General features: G+C 39.2%; 2 protein-coding genes and 1 long non-coding RNA gene across 3 annotated transcripts in view; 1 reads left to right on the forward strand and 2 right to left on the reverse strand.

Annotated features, from left to right (window-relative positions):
- LOC117987067 (NKAP family protein CG6066) overlaps positions 1 to 17326 on the reverse strand; it is a 474080-nt gene that overhangs the window by 311583 nt on the left and 145171 nt on the right. The window lies entirely within an intron of this gene.
- Positions 7648 to 8140, forward strand: LOC138403067 (uncharacterized). Its single transcript, XR_011237357.1, has 2 exons — positions 7648 to 7860; positions 7973 to 8140. It is a non-coding gene; the product is annotated as an uncharacterized lncRNA (long non-coding RNA).
- Positions 11667 to 12531, reverse strand: LOC138403138 (uncharacterized). Its single transcript, XM_069502382.1, has 2 exons — positions 12222 to 12531; positions 11667 to 11800 (listed from the first exon to the last, which is right to left on the reverse strand). The coding sequence occupies exons 1-2, from the start codon at positions 12529 to 12531 to the stop codon at positions 11667 to 11669; spliced, it is 444 nt and encodes a 147-aa protein (XP_069358483.1).

Genomic DNA, 17326 nt, shown 5'->3' on the forward strand with positions numbered 1-17326 from the left:
GAAGGTAAAGAGGGCCTTTTTCCGGTAGCCCCTCGGCCTAATGTGGGGCGACGCAAAGGGTAAACTTATAGCGGCTTATAATCAAAATCAAAATAATTTATTTAATGAAGGACAACTATAGTGTCTCTTATGCTACGTCTGTGACTCTATCACCGGTTTGTAATACAGATTTTAATGAGAAGAGCCGGCAAGAAATTCAGCAGAATCACTTTTTTCATCATTTTTTTTTCAAATTATAAAAAGTTACAATCTCAGCTGGACACTCGCCGGACAATTATCTGTTCCACTTTCACTAGACTTTACCTTTATCCGCGATTGTCTCATGTCTTAGGACGATACCCGGCTAAGGAGAGCGATCAGTCAGGGCGCGTGATGTATATCACAGGCGTGCTGCCCGCGTCCGCCGGCCGGACACTCGCCGGACAATTATCTGTTCCACTTTCACTAGATTAACCGGACTTTTTAAATAACATGTTATTATACATGGTTGGGCAGCGTTCAGGAAGCTTTGAGATGTCTTCTTGTCCAAAATTCTTCAGTGCTTGAAGACCAAAGTCTTCGAATAGTGCGTGTTGCCAGTGATGACATATGGATCCGAGACATGACATTTGAAAAGAGCAACCGCCGAGTTTCTTGCTGGTTCTTCTCGGTAGGAAAGGCATTCCGAACCAGTGGTAGATGCACCGACTATTCGTCGTAAAAGTTAATTCGAATAAAAAAGTTTTTTTTTTCATGGTCGCTAACTATGAGCCTCATAAGAAAACTCAGAGTCACTCAGCGGGCGATGAAGAAAGCTATGCTTGGAGTTTCTCTGCGTGATCAAATCAGAAATGAGGAGATCCGTAGGAGAACTAAAGTAACCGACATAGCTCAACGGGTTGCGAAGCTGAAGTGGCAATGAGCAGGGCACATAGTTCGTAAAACCGATAGATGATGATGATGATGACTGATAATTTGCCAGTCCAAGCATGGTCTAACGCTCGCGGTCTATAAATAATCAAGGACACAAGTTCAGCACCTACAAACAACACAAACATAAAGTCATAATAAACCACAAAATTATTTTTAACAGCTTTGACACGTATCTAACCGTCTGGTGCGAAGTATCCTTAGATTACAACTTCACAAGTATGTTACAATTTGAAAACCATAGCGAATTAGAAATTTCAGGAATATTCCAAGAATTGTTCGATTGAATGCTGTACAAGTGTCCAGTAAGAGAAGACAGAGTGGCTCATATCGCAAAGTGCGATGTCGCGGCCGACGCGCGGCGGCGATATTGAGTTATCAATATGACTTCGTGCAATCAAATCGCAGTGAAATCCTGCCCGAGTGATAACTATAAAGCTGCAGGCACAACGAGCCTTTTATCTACTCAAAAAACTACCTCTGAAATCTGAATATACAAGTTTTTAAGAAGATAGAAGCAGGCGTTACTTTTCAGAAGCCCTCGATCAGTAACCGTAGTACAAGATTTTACGTCTCACTAAACCAAACCAAATTCGAGAGTCGAAATACTTCCGCGTTACAGTAAACTGGATCTTAAATGCCTTGTTTTAAAGCTCAAGTTTGTCTACACTTCTACAGCCAGCGCTCCAAGCGGAAACATTGCGAAATCAAAATCAGTGGCATTGAATATTTGACTTCAATTCAAGGCTGTTTAGGTCCATTTTACTGTAACGCGGAAGTGTTTCGACTCTCGAATTTGGTTTCGTTTGGTGAGACGTAAAATCTACGGGTAAAATTGAATGCATAAATTGGTATGGCAGTGAATCGGTATTGGTATCTGGAACTCTAATACCGCGCACTCTAATACCGTTAGAAAAGCAGTTTCTACTGAGAAGACCACCAGTGTGGCACCAGCTTAACGCGCACGTAGTGGTTAGATATCCTCGGCGGATGATTTACCGACTGCTCTGCGGACATGTGCACTCTCTCAGCACAGATGTCGCTGCGTGCGCAAGACTGCTTTATTACGAGTATTTTGTGCACATGCTAATACTCTTCGCGCTTTATTTTGAGTTGAAAAGAGTTTGTAAATGCTTGCAACTTGCAAATCTTATTCCATTGAACTTCATTTTTCGCAATCATACTTTTAAACTAGCTTATGCTCGCGACTTCGGCCGAGTGGACTACACAAATTTCAAACCCCTATTTCACGCCCTTAGGCGTAGAATTTTCAAAAATCAATGATTTTGCCATAGCAAAGCACACTGGCCAAATGCGAATTGGCTGGGAAAAGAACTCTGTAAGTTGAATGAGCACCAACTGAGTAAACTAGATTGAGTGAACTCTCGGTTTGATAAAATGAAATAGTTTATTTGTCTCTTCTTATTGCCTTATGGGAAGACAAGGTGCATACAATACAGAGTTAAGCCAACATATCCAGTCAGGAAACCCTGACATACAAATTTTTTGACAAAATAGATAGATAGTAAAATCGAAGAAAAATAGGGCTACTTTAGGGCTACCTGCGTCAAATGTAAAAATATTTTGAGACCTGCCAGTAATGTCGAAGGCTCGACATTTTATTAGAAGTTCCCTATACCACCAACATCGAAAACAGTTTTAAAATAACAAATGAATTAATGATTTTTTTCCTGTAAAATACATTTGAATAGTAAAGGGACTGTCACCCACAATCCAACCGTTGGGATTCAAACGAGCGAGATAATCCCACAACACGGGGAACGCACCAGCGACTCAACATGGCGGGCGACGCGTGCGCACAATCGGCCACATGCCACCGACGCGGATTAGCATAATTGAATATTCTATTGTACGGGGCTAATGCAGTTACAGACCCCTTACCTGACGATAAAACATCGCTGCATCGCTTTAACTTTCACTGCACTATTAGGCCGGCCGCACATTACCAGAACTAGCTTATTACTTCGTCCTCGTGGACTACATAAATTTTCAGACCCCTATTTTACCCCCTTAGTAATGGAATTTTCAAAAATTACTTCTTAGCGGATTTCTACGTCATAATAGCTAAATGCATGCCAAATTTCAGACCAATCTGCCTAGTAGTTTGAGCTGTGCGTTGATAGATCAGTCATAGAGTAGAGTGTGTTTTGGGATTTGTGTAGTGCTGCGTGGTGGAGGTGAGTATTGCTTGCTTGGTGGCTGGCTTTTTCCGGCATGTTTAGCAGTGGAAGGGCGGGCGGTGCATATCGCATGCTGCATGTTGTACTATACAGATTCTGTTTCAGCTGATTATAGTTAATTGAGTTTTTGGTCCAACCGGTCAGAATATTTCTGTCAGGTTTGCTCTAGCTATTAGCGCCTGGGTGCAACCTAAGCGCCTTCTAGTTGGCGCGCGATCGAATTGGAACAGTTAGGCACAGTTATATTTTCACCAGTGGTCGGAAATACGGGTCCAAATAGGTATTTAACTGATTAAAGCGCATATTACTCCGAAAAGATATCTATCTTATTTATCGTGCGTGCCCGGAACCTGACTAACCTCCTGAAAAGAAGACCTCCGTCCTAGGCTATCACCACTTTTTTAAATTAAGTATTATGTGCGGCCAGTCTTAGTTGATTACCAATAACAACTTTGCCCTACTGTAGCAGCATGTTCAGAGCGTTTTCGCCAATAGGTACACTCAAAGAGTATAGAGTTACCTGTGTAGGGTGGGACTGGGTGATGCCCCATCTGTCGCCGGGGACACAATGCACAGATTTATTGTCGCGAATGCGCTCACGGGGCTTGCGGGGATTCGCTTTTTTGTCGGCTATCAAGTTTCCATTAGCTAATTTCATATCGATTTCGCTTCGCCGGTGAAAGTTTTCGCCCGTGCCCGTGCGATTCGGAATTGATGGATCGTTTTTATTCATTCCCGAACTGTAAACGAGTGAGCGAAGTTCCCAATTCGAGTTTTTATGAACGAAATTGGATTGCGGCTCGCATAATTTAATCTTCGGGATGTAAAAACAAGAGTGCTCTTTGTTATATTGTAGGTAGGTTTATATAACATCGGAAATGATAATTTGATGGTACAACTCTGTTGAGGTTTTGCTTTTATCGCGTTCAAAATTCCTGCAATTTATTAAAAGGTAGATTGTGTAAATTTAGTGTTTTTAAAATATGAAAACTTTTGAATTGAAAACTTCTTTAGGTAATAGATAACTTTAGTAACTACTCTTGTAATTTGAACTGCATGAAACGAAAAAGCGACACTAAAAACAGACAAACATAATATACCTATACAAACATAATTAATTACTTAACTTATACTAATATTATAAAGAGATTTTATTAGTTTGTTTGTAGGAAGTAACTTCAGGAACTACTATACTGATTTCAAAAATTCTTTCACCTAATGTTGCAATATTCCTGAGTGACATCGGCAATTTTTTTTAATTAGAGATCCCTACGAAAATTGTAATAAGCTATCCGTGTACACCCGGGGCGAGTCGCTAGTTAAAGATAAAGTTACGTGGAAATTATCGGCCTTGTGTTCCCACAGGAGGACACAAGATTTCAGCTACATTTTTAACATTGGCTAAACTGGTTTTTGTCAGTTCATCTTAGTAGAATCTCCTTTCCGATTCTGGGGGTAGACTTAGTTTTTGATATAAAATACTAGGTAGGTAAATCATTACACCTATGTTATACTTACCTATGTATAGATATAGTAACTTTTTTTTAAACACCATGATATTAATGGGATCTTACGCGTATTTCGTGTGGGGTTTCGAGCACCGTAGGCATTTATATTAATTGAAAACGCTAAACAGAATTGCCAGCGTCATCAATATTACGGCGTATGAAGGGTGGCCACCTCCGCGGCCCTCCCAAACATCTGCATTATCTTACCTCAGCGTCCCTCCGAATCAGTTTCTGCACGGGCATTCACTAAAGTGCATTTGCCATTTCGCCTGTCTAACCTTACAATTATCTTTTTACTCCAGCTCACACAAAAGTTACCTCTAATGCAAAAGCCATAGAATATAAATGCCATAATGGTTCTAATGACATTTTTAAATTGAGCATCAATAACAACTATCTCCAAGAATTAATGAAAAAGATGCTATAATGCAACAGAAAGTAGATTCAAATTGGTTTAACCGCGAGAAATCAGCCATGGAGTACGCACCGTTTAAGCTAAGAGGGTAGTTCACATGTTGGCGATGCAATTTATCAAACTTTATTCGTTCGTGGGGCAGCGACATGTGCGCGGATGGAGCGGACAATCGCGGGGGGTCGGGGGAAGGGGGGCTGGAATTAAATATGGAACGAGGTGGCTAATGGATTAAAGGCAGATGAGGAAGCGGAGCGCGTCACCTTATGGCACGCAATCAGACCTCGCAGATGCGCCTCGCTGTTGCTAACCTTATTGGATGTGGCGTATTGCAATTGTGCTCGTACGGGGATGCGAGGATCGAATGAACGGATTACTTACCTATTGAGAATCTCAAGGGAAGAATACCGAATCCACAGAATAGTAAATCTAGATCCGTTCCATTCCATTCCGTCTACGCGTACGAAACGCTTTGCGTCATCGTTCCTTATACGCATGGCTAGCGTCTGGAACACTCTTCCGAGATCAGTGTTTCCTGCCAATAATAATTATAGTCCGGGTATCTTTAAAACAAGGCATCTTTAAATAGGCACCTTCTAGGCAAACGCGTTCCATCTTAAGCCACATCATGACTTTCCATGACGTGTGATCGTAGTCAAGCAATAATGAGTTTAAAAAATATATAAAAGGAAAAGCTGACTGACTGACGTAATGTCTATACAGATATATAATAATTTACCAGACAAAATTCGTAACATAAACAATGAAAATAAATTCAACATAATATTAAAAAACTTTTTATTAGAAAAGGGCTACTATGCCGTAAATGATTTCCTAAACGACGAACATAAAAATAAATAATAATATCGGTCTCCCTACTATAAGGTCTAAGGACCAAATTGTGACACCCAAACTGGGTATCCATAATACTTTGTACATACTTAGTATGATGTAATGAGTTATGGAAATGCAATAAATAAAAATTGAAATTGAAATTGAATTGAAATTGAAATTGAAATTGACTGATCTATCAACGCACAACTCAACTACCGGACGGATATGGCTGAAATTTGGCATGCTGATAGCTATTAAAACGTAGACATCCGTTTAGAAAAGATTTTTGAAAACTCAACCCCTAAGGGAGTAAAATAGGGGTCTGAATATTATGTAGTCCGGACGAAGTCGCGAGCATAAGCTAGGTTGCCTATAATATTTCAACAAGGAGCACTAAGCTCATTTCGTATTTCAGTGTGACTTTACAATTTTATTGAACACTTTTAGGTGCTTTTCTTGTTGATTTTCATTTTCTTTTCTCCTGTTTTTAGGTTTGTTGTGTATATTGTACTCGTGGTAGTCGGTAGGTACGGTACACAAGAACAAATGTTCGTACAAGCGATGGATGAGCCGGCAGCAACGCGGCGGCGTCATTACATCGCGCCACGTGCGATGTGGATATTGCGATCACGGGACACCACCGACAGCAAAAAAACTCTTTTTATTAAACAAAACTGAGAGAAAATCCATATTTCATTTCTTTGTGTCATACTTAATTTTTTTAGGGTTCCGTACCTCAAAAGGAAAAAGTAACTCATATAGGATCACTTTGTTGTCTGTCTGTCAGACTGTCCGTCCGCCGTCGTTTCTGAAAAGAAAAATATCGTGTGCAAAATGTCGAAAAACACGAATGCCTTTCTTACCGAGAAGAACAAGTCAGAAACTTGGCGGTTACTTTAGCGTTTAAACTACCGTGAGTGATTTCCATTCTAAATACTATCTGTCCCGGCTTTACTCACGTGTTTAGTCGACGTTAGCCCGACTAGTTTCGAACCCATACGGGGTCCTTTTTCACGGGAGTCCGTTCGCGCACGTGCCGCGGTTTTGACTTGACGTCGACTAAACACGTGAGTAAAGCCGGGACAGATATTATTTGGCGGTTACTCTTTACAAAGATTTGATATAAGCCATAAAAGTGATTGCAGTCGGCGCATTGCTGGAACAAGCGTCGTCGGGTGAAATCCACGCTCTTATATCATTTACATAATCTTCGATTGTGAATTATTGTGATTGTGATTGTGAAGCAAAATAATCTTATCCTCTCCTTCTCTTATCTTCTCATCATTACCTGCTGAATAAAATGCCTAGGTAATCCAGATAGTCAACCTGTGTATTTGATTTGATTTATTTATTCATTTGCTTTCATGGTTACATGAAGCCCCGTTAGGGAATTGCAAAGTTAGGTACATTAACAATACATACATGCTAAATATATAATTATTATACAATTACATGCAAACTACGTGTTACATTATTTTATAATAGATTTTATCACGTAATTATATAGGGCATTCATTTTGAATCGAAATTATTTTTATTTATTGATCGCACTAATTAATTAAGTTTGTTATAATGTCAATTAGTTTCTTCTTTGTTAATAATTTAGTAATATTAAGTAGGTACAAGTATGTTGATATGAGATTGCAGTAAGCCTTAAAGATTTTATTAGTCTTACAGTAACTGGTCGCAGCGCAGCGGGAGTATAGCCGCTTTCTTGCCGCAGTGTAGGTTGGAGCTCACAGGTTCGAATCCCACCCGGGCATTAGTGTGATAATACATTTTTATTTATTTTTTTAAGTTAGCGAATTAGTGTGACGTATTATCGGAAATAAGAACATTTTCGAATCGACCTTGTGTGTGAACGGTTGTAGTGGTGTAATGCAGGGACCAGCTACCTGCATAGGTGATTTTCAGAATGCATGAATGATGTAAATATCTACTTACTAGATTTTTAGTACAGTGATTTTGGAAATTGTATCGTGTGCAAGCAGAAGGGGTGAGTGCTAGGCTTATAGTAGATATTATGTCTTCACGGCACCGCGGGTTGTGTAGGTACTGTGATTTGTACGTGGCATACTACAATTATAGTTTTTCTTATTTGTTAATAGCCTAACGCCACGCCCTTCTACTACGGGACCTAATAAAATTGTAAGAACAACCCTGAGATTGTCTGAGGCTAGCTTCCTTGGTGTGGAAGGGCACCTGATTCACCACCTCCAACGAAAACCCTCCTGGCGCTCAACTTGCATGTAGCATGATTAAAGATTTGCAATGAACTTTTGTGTGTTTGATCTCAGCTCATTCATCAATCACGGACTCAAGATATAACAATGTTAATATAAAATAGTTTCGATTATCAGTAAGAATGTCATATTAAACTTAAATTAACAGGTTAAGAATGGTTGTAAAAGAATGGTTGCCAGTACTGTGGTGACGTTTCGTGCTGACGCTACCGACTCACCTATTCTCGTAAGTGATGGATGGCGGCGTCGATTAGGGCCGGCGCTGACCTGTTCTTTCATATCTCGCTAATGGCCGACACCTCACTGCGATTGCTGGATGTGCTCTATTGGTTCTACCATTTATATTTTACCTATTAACTTTCTCCTGGCCGAATTCCGGCCACGGTTGCCAAAATAGAGACTATTTATAATAGTAATATTTATTCAAAGTAGGTATACAATTGTACTCTTTTTCATATTGTAGGATACAATCATCATCATCATCATGATCAACCCATCGCCGGCTCACTACAGAGCACGGGTCTCCTCTCAGAATGAGAAAGGTTTTGGTCATAGTCGCTGGCCATGTGCGGACGGGTAGACTTCACCTTTGAGACCTTTGAGAACATTATGGAGAACTCTCAGGCATGCAGGTTTCCTTACGATGTTTTCCTTCACCGTTAAAGCAAGTGATATTAATTAAAACGCACATAACTCTGAAAAGTTAGAGGTACGTGCCCGGGATCGAACCCCCGACCTCCGATTAGAAGGCGGACATCCTAACCACTAGAATATCACAGCTGCATTAATTACGTAAACTTAAAACAGTGTTTGACACTGAATGATAGCCATTGAGCTCATATTTTGACATTTATTTTTAATCCATTGCGAAAAATTATTTTAATAACTATAACTCAATCAAGCAGTAATGGAGAACCAATCAACTTCAAATAAGCTCAGTGGCTATCTTTCAGTAGTAAGACACTGGTCAGAAAATCACCCCGCTGAAAACTCTTACTGAAACTTTAGGGTTTGGACCAAGCATTCTGGCTCTGGACCTTGCTAAAGTTGTTATACAGGGTGTAACCAGAACGCTAGCAAAAACTTAACGTTATTGGCACTAATTCTGAGTACAACCTAATTTTAGAGTATTCGCATGCTCTTCTTACTAATGTAATATCAAAAGGACAGACGCAGTTTGACAGTTCTAAATTTAATTTTTAGATGGTAAAACCCATGATTTTAGCGCGCAGTCGCGAACCTACTGTTTAAAATTGTATTGTGCACTAAAATTTAGAATCTTTAAATGTGAAAGTCATGTTCCGTTCCTTTTTTAGCATTGTTAAAAAGAAAAAGATGCAGATACTCTAAATTTAGTTTAGAGAACGACAAAGGAAACGGTGCCATTGTTACACTATCTAAACACAATCCAATACCAATAACCATTTGTCTCATTTTCTAATTTTAATGATTTAGTATTTTTCAAACCCGCAATGTATAGCGTGCAAAACTGGGGTCACTGCCCCACCTACGACGCGGCATCGACTCTGAGTGAATTAATTACATAACGTTCGTTGACCTCTAGCATCAGTCAGATGTTTTATTTGCAATATATCGTGAACTTTTACAAAATAGGGGATGTTTTTTAGAGTTTCGTACCTCAAAAGGAAAAACGGAACCCTTATAGGATCACTTTGTTCTCTGTCTGTCTGTCTGTCTGTCCGTCTGTCTGTCAAGAAACCTACAGGGTACTTCCCGTTGACCTAGAATCATGAAATTTGGCAGGTAGGTAGATCTTATAGCTGACATTTGGGGAAAAATCTGAAAACCGTGAATTTAGGGTAAGATCACACAAAAAAAATTAATTGTGGTCATGAACTAATAATTAGTATTTTCAACTTTCGAAGTGAGTGACTAGTGTGGGGTATCATATGAAAGGTCTTCACCTGTAAATTCTAAAACAGATTTTTATTTATTTTTATGCATCATAGTTTTTGAATTATCGTGCAAAATGTCGAAAAAATGCGACTGTAGTAGTACGGAAGACGGAGAGTAGTACGGAACCCTCATTGCGCGAGCCTGGCCGGTTTTTTTATATTTTTTTCGCGTTTTTTTTTTGTGTGTATAGTCTCAAGCTCAGATAATGGTCCACTTCCAGTGGGTTATAGCACCAGGGCATCAGCACCTGTCGGTGTTGGCTGTCAAACGTACAAGGGTCATTACTTAGCCTATTACAGGCCAGTAATTAATACACGAACACCCACTTGCCTTTTTGCCCCCGAGGCAAGGGTTGCGTGTGGAAAGCGGTGAGGGAAATCAATATTCATGGAAATTCAGTACCTATGTAACATAAAGAGATAATAATTGGTATCGATATAGCCTGGTGGTAACTTGACAAACGCCTCATATTCGGGAGGTCAGGAATTGCACCTCTAACTTTTTTGTACGATTTAAGCAATTAAAATATCACTTGCTTTAACGGTGAAGGAAAACATAGTGAGGAAACCTGCATGCCTGAGAGTTTCCACATATCCAAAAAAGAAATCGCTTGTTTGCGAACCAATCACGACTGGATGGGTCTATAACCTAGAGCTTATAGGCACCGATTCTAAGCACAACCTAATTAATGATTTTATGTGTAAATAAAATAGAATTGTGCACTAATAACTTTTAATTACTTTAAATAATTATTACAACTTAACAACTTGTATATGCCAACGTAAGCGTCCAGAGATCACACTTGAAAAGTAGAAGGCATTGAGCCATAGGCACAGTGCTATAACAATGAGTACGGGTAACATTAGTAAGAGGCTTCAAATTTTACATCTAACACTCCCACTAAATTTAAGCCTTAAACAACAAAATAAACTGTAACAAAAATTAAACAACAGAATGACACATTTAAAATTTTAAGTATTAAGTGTTACCAAGCCAATCTTTTCTCTTAACAATCAAAACTTGTCTCTACTCAAAGTTTTAGTAAAAATATCAGCGTACCTACTGATTACTACTGCAAACATACTTTAATTCAATTACTTTATCATATTACTTTTCTTTTACAAAATGATACTTAATATCGATGTGTTTGCATCTTTTATGAAGATTAGCATTTCTTATAACACTTACAGCACTCTGATTATCTAAATTTAGGCACAATGTCTGTTGTTTATATTCACCAATATCACTTAATAACTGTTCAAATGGCTTCTTTGGTAGCTGCACAGGCTGCCATGAATTCAGCCTCTGTTGTCGATAGAGCTACAGTTTGCTGACGTTGGCTGGACCAAGTTACTGCTGCTCCGTTCTTTATGAATACATAGCCCGTGATTGAGCATCTGGTGTCAACATCATTGGCATAGTCTGCATCTCAGTAACCCAGTATTTCTTGCATTTCTCTATTTGCATTCCGACAAAATTACTAACTGAGCTTGTTTTTATTTCAAAAATTGTTTGCAAGTCACTGATAAGCTGATTTAATACAGACTTATTCGTAGAAAACAATAGGCCGTCATCCACATATAAACATAAATAGCATTTTGTTCCATTTACATTGCCCATATAAACACATTGGTCGGCTTTGCTATTGACAAGCCCACATGTTACTTTTGCAGGTTAGACCTACTGGTGGAGACATAAATATATTCTCTTCTAATTCTCCATAGAGAAAAGCAGTTTTAACATCCAATTGAATAATTTCTAGATTATATTCAACAGCTAAAGACAATAATAAACGGATTGAGTCATACCTGACTGTCGGAGCAAAAGTTTCCTTGTAATCTATACCTTCAGTTTGTGCATAACCTTTGGCACAAAGTCGTGACTTGAAGCGTGGACCCGTTGGCTCGTCTTTGATTCAGAAGACCCATTTACATCCAATTACCTTGGTGTCTGATGGTTTTTCTACCAATGTCCAGGTTTCGTTCTTCTCATGAGCCTCAAGTTCTTCACTGATAGATTTTCTCCATTTATCTGCATCGCTTGAACTCAATGCATCACTATTATGTTTCAGGAGCTGTACAGAATAAAACATCTTCACTGTAGCACAGGTAAGTATTCTCTGGTTTCCTGGTACTTATTTTATTTCTAGGTCTCAATGTAATGTGTGAAACCAGCGGAGACTCTATACTAGACTCACTACTTTCATCAGGTAAGTACTCGCTTTCCGATTTATTTTCAGTAACTGTGTCCTGCGAGCTGTCCGAGGGATCCTCTTCACTATCACAAGAATCACTCTTCTGGTAAGTTTCTGTTGCATTCAACTCCACGGGCACATAATTTATTTTGACAGTAGATTCTAGGAAAGTAGCATCTCTACTTTTAATCACGGTCTTGGAGTTGGGTACAATAAACCTGTAACCTTTGGTATTATCACAATATCCAATGAAAATCATCTTCTGAGCTTTAGAATCCCATTTCTTTAGTTTTTCTTTAGGTAAGTGAACCATGGCTTCAATATCAAACGTTTTCATGTGACTTACATATGGTTTTCTACTTGATTTCTGAATTCCTTTACTTTTTCTACAACTTGTGTTTTGTTTTGTATAAATTGACAAAAATCTTCTTAGATTACATTCAAAAATGTTAAGAAATATCTACTACCACCCAGTGATTTGGTTTTCATAAGACCACAGACATCTGAGTGTATGATAGTCATGTTTGCTTTCCTTCCTTGCATGTTGCACATGCAAAACTAACTTTCTTTTCTGATAAGCAAACACCTACTGTATTTTCTTTCGTTTTTCTTTAGGTAAGTGAACCATAGCTTTACATCCAAACGTTTTCAGTATTTTGATCCGATGATTTAACTGGTTTTCTACTTGATTTCTGAATTCCTTTACTTTTTCTACAACTTGTGTTTTATTTCATTTAAATTGACAAAAATCTTCTTAGATTACATCCAAAAATGTTAAGAAATATCTACTACCACCCAGTGATTTGGTTTCCATAGGACCACAGACATCTGAGTGTATGATAGTCATGTTTGCTTTCCTTCCTTGCATGTTGCACATGCAAAACTAACTTTCTTTTCTGATAAGCAAACACCTACTGTATTTTCTTTCATCTTTTCCAGACTATTTAAGTTCAAATGACTCATTAAATGGTGCCACAGGTAAGTATCTTGCTCGTCAACTTCAGACATGCATGCATAGCCCTTAGGGGTATTCAGCCGGTGCATGTTGTTGATTAAGCTGGCTGTTGCCACTCTCTTATTTTGGCTATTCAAAATAACACAGTCCTTATTATTAAATATTACTTGGCCACCATAATTATTTGACTTACTGATAGTAAATTTGTAGCAGGTTCCGGCACATACAAGACATCTTTAAATAAAATTTTGTTTCCTTCGCCTTTGTCATTGCTAACCTCTAAGCATATTTCTCCTGAACTCATAACAGGTAAGATTTTTCTTTCATTTTTTTTTTTTTTTTTTTTTTTTCAGACTATTTAAGTTCAAATGACCCATCCGTTGGTGCCACAGGTAAGTATCTTGCTTGTCAACGTCAGACATGCATGCATAGCCCTTAGGGGTATTCAGCCGGTGCATGTTGTTGATTAAGCTGGCAGTTGCCACTTTCTTATTTTAGTTATTCAAAATAACACACAGAAATAATAAAATAGCAAATTACAAAATGTTACTTGGCCACATGAGTCATTAAATGGTGCCACAGGTCTTCAATCTTGCTCGTCAACTTCAGACATGCATGCATAGCCCTTAGGGGTATTCAGCCGGTGCATGTTGTTGATTAAGCTGGCAGTTGCCACTTTCTTATTTTAGTTATTCAAAATAACACACAGAAATAATAAAATAGCAAATTACAAAATGTTACTTGGCCACATGAGTCATTAAATGGTGCCACAGGTAAGTATCTTGCTTGTCAACGTCAGACATGCATGCATAGCCCTTAGGGGTATTCAGCCGGTGCATGTTGTTGATTAAGCTGGCCGTTGCCACTCTCTTATTTTAGTTATTCAAAATAACACTCGGAAATAATAAAATAGCAAATTATAAAATGTTACTTGGCCACCATTGTGATTTGACTTACTGATAGTAAATTTGTACGAAATTTCGGCACATAAAAGACATCTAAGACTAAAATTTTGTCATTGCTAACCTCTAAGCACCTCTGACATCTTACAAATGTTTAGACTTTACGGAGTCTGCCGATATTTGCATACCTGAGCTCTCATTTGCTATCATCATAGGCTTATAGTATTCAGGCAGACCGGAGAGTAGCGATGTTCCCAACCACTCATTATCCACTTTTAAGCCTATATTTCTTAGCTTATGAGCTGTCGTGATGATCTTGCTTACGTATTCCTTTACGTTTTGGCATCGGTCAAGTGTCGTAGTGCACAAGTCACGCAGCAGACCTACTCGGCGTGTCAGCCCGGAGTCGTCAATGGCACGTGATAATTTATCCCAGACCTCTTTGGCTGTCTTCGCTTCTTGAATGTGTACGTTATCAATTGTATCAACCAATGTGAGTGGATTAGCCGAAGACATTTTTGTGAAAACTTATAATAAAAGTTGTGGGGGCGTGGCACACGTTGACGCGAGGTTATGTTCCCGACAATGTTCACTTTGATTCTACTATCCAGGGCTTTCCGGGCCCTTAACCTAATGATTTTATGTGTAAATAAAATAGAATTGTGCACTAATAACTTTTAATTAATTTAAATAATTATTACAACTTAACAACTTGTATATGCCAACGTAAGCGTCCAGAGATCACACTTGAAAAGTAGAAGGCATTGAGCCATAGGCACAGTGCTATAACAATGAGTACGGGTAACATTAGTAAGAGGCTTCAAATTTTACATCTAACACTAATTTTAGAGTATTCGCACCCTATTCGCACCCTCTTCTTACTATTGTAATATGAAAAGTACAGAAGCAGTTTGACATTTCTAAATTTAATTTTTAGATGGTAAAACCCGTGATTTTAGCACGCACTCGCGAGCCTACTGTTTAAATTTGTATTGTGCACTAAAATTTAGTCTTTAAATGTGAAAGTCATGCTCCGTTCCTTTTTTAGCATTAGTAAAAAGAAAAGGATGCAGATACTCTAAATTTAGTTTAGAGAGAGACTAGAGAATCGGGGCCTATATAGAGTACCTAATACTAATTTCATTCTGCAGTAAATCAGCTCTCAACAATGTCACAGGTAGGTACTGGGGGCCCGTTGTTGTGGGATCAAACAGTAATTAATCTCCCCTCATCCCCCCCGCTCCCCCCGCAGTCAGCCGACGCACCCCTGAGCGACATGGCGGCGCCGCGCGGTCACCTGACCATCGCTGACGGATACGGCCGGCGGACCAAGTGATGCTCTGTTGACTTACTATCTATATTCTATCATCATCATCACGATCAATCCATCGCCGAAGGGGTTTGGCCATAGTCTACCACGCTGGCCATGTGCGGATTGGTAGACTTCACACACCTTTGAGAACATTATGGAGAATTCTCAGGCATGCAGGTTTCCTTAAAATGTTTTGCTTCACCGTTAAATCAAGTGATATTTAAATTAATTAAAACGCACATAACTCTTAAAAGTTAAAGGTGCGTGCCCGGGATCGAACCCTCAACCTCCCGTACCTATAGGAGGCGGACGTGTTAACCACTAGGCTATCACCGCTCTGAAGTTACTCAAGTCTCACGGCTGACAAGTTGGTATCCGATAGACCTGGGCGCGTTTGGAACCCTCGTAGCTTTAGTTTTAAGTTCGCGTAAAAATTATCACCACTATATCTTACAAATCCAACAACCGACAATCAAAAAGTGTATTTTATTACCTATTTCGAGTAAATGATTTGATTTGATTTGATAATTTTCAGATGGTATAGAATAGATGAACTCGTGTCGCCCATCGTGCACACAATCAGAGGCGATGCGCCAGTGGCCACGCCTCGTACAAGCGATCACACGGCGAGCCTCTGGAGACTCGTAACTAATGTCTTCCTACTAACGGCAATATTATCTTCTTGTACATTTGGACACTACTTACAGAATACAGAGCTCCGGCAACACCAAAAATACACACAGGTGTGTCCTACCGCGAAACAAAGACGCGATGGCGAAGCGATAAATCGCTGTTGTGTGGACAGTATAAAGCTTAAATCGCTATCAAGTCGCGTTCGGTAAAAGTCGCTGCGTGTATCCAGAGCTTAAAATACCCAAAATTATTAAATAAAATAAAAATATTTTTTATTCGAATAAACTTTTACAAGTACTTACGAATAGTCGGATGCCACTGGTTCGGAATGCCTTATTTATGAAAGAATTAACTTATGTCCGTGTGAACTACATAAATTTCAACCCCCTATTTTACCTCCTTACGGCGATAACGCACTACACTTACGTCATCCGTAAGAATACCAGAGATTATCTACGACTTTTTATTTCAAGCTCCCATACGAAACAAAAAGGAACGTACTTTCACGGAATTGGATCGGATGAGTGCGTAACTGCCGTTAGGGGTTGAATTTTTAAAATTCCTTTCTTAGTGTATGCCTACGTCATAATAGCTATCTGTATGCCCAGCTCGATCCGTCTAATGGTTTGAGCTGTGCGTTAATATTAAGATATATCTTTAAACTACACTATTTTAACCTTTAAATTAAAACTCAAAAGTTACGGTACGTCCCATAAAATTATACATAACTAGCTTATGCTCGCGACTTCGTCCGCGTAGACTACATAAATTTCAAACCCCTATTTCACCCCCTTAGGGGTTGAATTTTCAATAATCCTTTCTTAGCGGATGCCTACGTCATGATAGCTATCTGCATGCCAAATTTCAGCCCGATCCGCCCAGTAGTTTGGGATGTGCGTTGATAGATCAGTCAGTCAGTCAGTCAGTCAGTCACCTTTTCTTTTTATATATTTAGATATCTAATGTAATTCCGCGTACATTTTGGTGAACGGAAAAAATGTAATCCAGTAAAAGGTACCCTCATTGTCGTGTCAATTCATAACAATCGCGATATAAAACGAGTGACAATAAACGTCTAAAGCACTCGGGCTCGTAAAAACATAATTTCCCCCGCGCCCCCCTCCCCGCCCCCTCCCCGCCGCCCCCTCCCCCCCCCTCCCCGCCGCCCCCTCCCCCCCGCGTAATTACAGCCACAATCAACGCTTGTAATCGTGATCATCAGTGTAACCTTCAGTAAAGGTACACTCGAATGAATAGCGGGTATATTAATCCCTAACAATGACACTAACGCATCTCTAAACTAGAT

The sequence above is a fragment of the Maniola hyperantus genome, chromosome 12 (assembly GCF_902806685.2).
Source record: "Maniola hyperantus chromosome 12, iAphHyp1.2, whole genome shotgun sequence".
Taxonomy (NCBI): domain Eukaryota; kingdom Metazoa; phylum Arthropoda; class Insecta; order Lepidoptera; family Nymphalidae; genus Maniola; species Maniola hyperantus.